Below are 2,440 nucleotides of genomic sequence, written 5' to 3' on the forward strand. Positions count from 1 at the left end.
GATTAAGTGAAAGGAAGTTGGCAAGGTCCCCTTTAAGCTTCAGTTTAATGTCACAGTCTTAATATGTCCAATAATAACATAATACTAGCATACTGTAGTGCAAACAGAACTGATGAATATTGTTATTGAATACCTGCAAAGAATAATAATACATCAACTCTGTGACAGCTTTTATATCAAGGTATACATACTGAACATTAACTAGATACTTGTCAGGCATGGAATTATAGTAGCTTTATTGGCCCTAATAATTAGTCATGCTATCAATACGAACTTATTACATGCCTGATTGACCAGCTACTCAGCTCAGTCTAACTAAGAGTTTTCCCCAATAACCCCTCCTAGATTATTGTTTCAGGCTTAATGTTATTTGTCTAAGGTGCCAGCGCATTAGAGCAGTACTCCTGACTGAAATTATATTGTTGTATAATTACTCATCTATTAGTAATAAGGGAAAGTATTTGTACATGAATTATGATCTTAACTGACAGCTTCTGCCAGTAATCCGCCTCTCGTCAAGTAACACTTTAAATTTATACAAGTAAACTTTATAAATGTGGTTACTTCATATGTATTAACGCACAAAACTGGTGAAAAATCAGGTTGACCTTCGAAATCTTTACAGATTTGTTTAGCATGTCACAGCTTAAAGTTTCAGGTCTCACTTTCAGAATGAGGAAGCAGTATTTTGTTAGAAAGCACTTTACCAACCAGAGCGACCTGGAACGGAAACGCAACCCACAGAGTCAACCCCAGAAAGCCTTTTGGTGCTTCTGATCCACCCAAAGTGCTTTGTATTAAGTGTTATTCAGGGAGAATTAGTATTATTATGGTACTAAAACCTTATAAAGGTGTAAACTGAGCGAAGCCCATTAAGGTCATGCAAGTGCCAATATGCTACTCATCTAAGATAAGATATTCCTTTATATCCCCCTTAGGAGAAATCAGGATACTACTGCATCGCAACAGCTACTAATCCATGGTGGTATATGTACCTTAATATAAAGTGTATTCTTACCTCTGCCTAAACTCCTGGAACACGATGCGGTTTGGGAATCCCTGTCTGCAGATCCGGATGCCCTCCAGCACGCCGTTACACCTGAGCTGCTCCAGCACCAGGTTGGAGTCCATCTTCCCAGCCTGCAACAGACCAACAGTCACTGAGCGCATGCAGAGTCTTCCTCTCTGGAGCTTATTTCTCAAATTTGTTTCTCGAAACATGACCTACCCTCTTCTCGTGGTTGGGGATGATGCAGCGGACGAAGTTGGGCTGGGTGTTGTGCAGCGTGGTCATCAGTTTTCCCAGCGACTCCTTGTACAGCTGACCCACCGTTCGGAACATGCCCTTCTTGGATTTAGTGGGCACCGAACTCTCTGACATCTTGGTTAGGGTGTCCAGACCCACCACTCGGTCCGCTACCACCACGGAGGACAAACACAGGATATAACATTTATATCACGTTCGATCGGGTTGAAAAGGTTAAATGTGGAGCCGGCCGATGAGGACTGACCGTCTTTCCACAGGTCCTGGATGAAGTTGCTGGAGGAGTTGTTGAGCAGAGCGGTCACATTGTCGTTCAGAGGATCCATGTTTTTAGTCAGCCAGTTAGCTGCATTATAGTCGACCTGGAAATGTAAATGGAAAGTCAGGTTGGTTGAAAGATCAAATTATGAGGCTGATTTTTTTCTTATTGACGATTAAATCCTATTAAAATACTTTTTACTTTTACTGTCTGCCTGTCCATTGGTTCCAACTGTAGGTCCTACTAACCAAGAGGTATTGTTGCCTGAATCAAAACTGAATCAAATGTCTTAAGTTCACCCACCGTTACTGTCAGACTTTGGCACTATTTATCCTTCATATAAAGCTGTTTTCAGTGACCCTCACCTTCCCGGCGTAGTGCAGAACACTGAACATCAGTTTGTCTTTGTGTTGTTTGGGTTTGGAGAATTTCACGTGACCAGTGTGGGTGTTCAGCAGCTTGTCCACGAAGGAAACATCAGTGGCTTTGGGGAACCAGCACTCCTCGTCCAGCAGGGCCAGGATGCCTGGAGGGTTGTTCTGCAAGGACATTGAAAGGACATCAGGCATCAGGTGTAAGAATAAAGGAACATTTTCACATTTCTTTTGACTTAATCTTAAGTATCTTAAGTAGATGGTTGCAGCATGCCAACCTAAAGATGCAACTTTATAGTATGTCACATATTTTATCTTCAAAATGTGGATGTAGAGGAGTCTAGCTAGCTAGTTACATCTGAAAACAATATCTTCCAAAATGTGGGATGTAGAGAGTTAGCTAGCTATTACATCTGAAAATTATGCTAGGTTAGCTACATTTTTAATAACATTAGCTAATTTAAGATGTGACTATACGTACCTTTTATCTTTCAACCAAAATGTTGGTTGTCTTTTAACATAGATTAACCTAGCATATAGCAT

General features: G+C 40.9%; 1 protein-coding gene across 1 annotated transcript in view; it reads right to left on the minus strand.

The window, feature by feature from the left end:
* The window catches only part of LOC118322577 (myosin-11-like), a 22,873-nt gene that overhangs the window by 9,675 nt on the left and 10,758 nt on the right, over window positions 1-2,440 (minus strand). Inside the window, exons 14-17 of the mRNA XM_035654288.1 lie at window positions 1,889-2,062; window positions 1,512-1,626; window positions 1,229-1,416; window positions 1,019-1,140 (exon numbers count right to left, since the gene is read on the minus strand). Coding sequence (XP_035510181.1) covers window positions 1,019-1,140; window positions 1,229-1,416; window positions 1,512-1,626; window positions 1,889-2,062 — 599 coding nt within the window. The remainder of the gene's footprint in view (window positions 1-1,018; window positions 1,141-1,228; window positions 1,417-1,511; window positions 1,627-1,888; window positions 2,063-2,440) is intronic.

The sequence above is a fragment of the Morone saxatilis genome, unplaced genomic scaffold (assembly GCF_004916995.1).
Source record: "Morone saxatilis isolate NCDOM2014 unplaced genomic scaffold, NCSU_SB_2.0 Contig14, whole genome shotgun sequence".
NCBI classification, from domain to species: Eukaryota; Metazoa; Chordata; class Actinopteri; family Moronidae; genus Morone; species Morone saxatilis.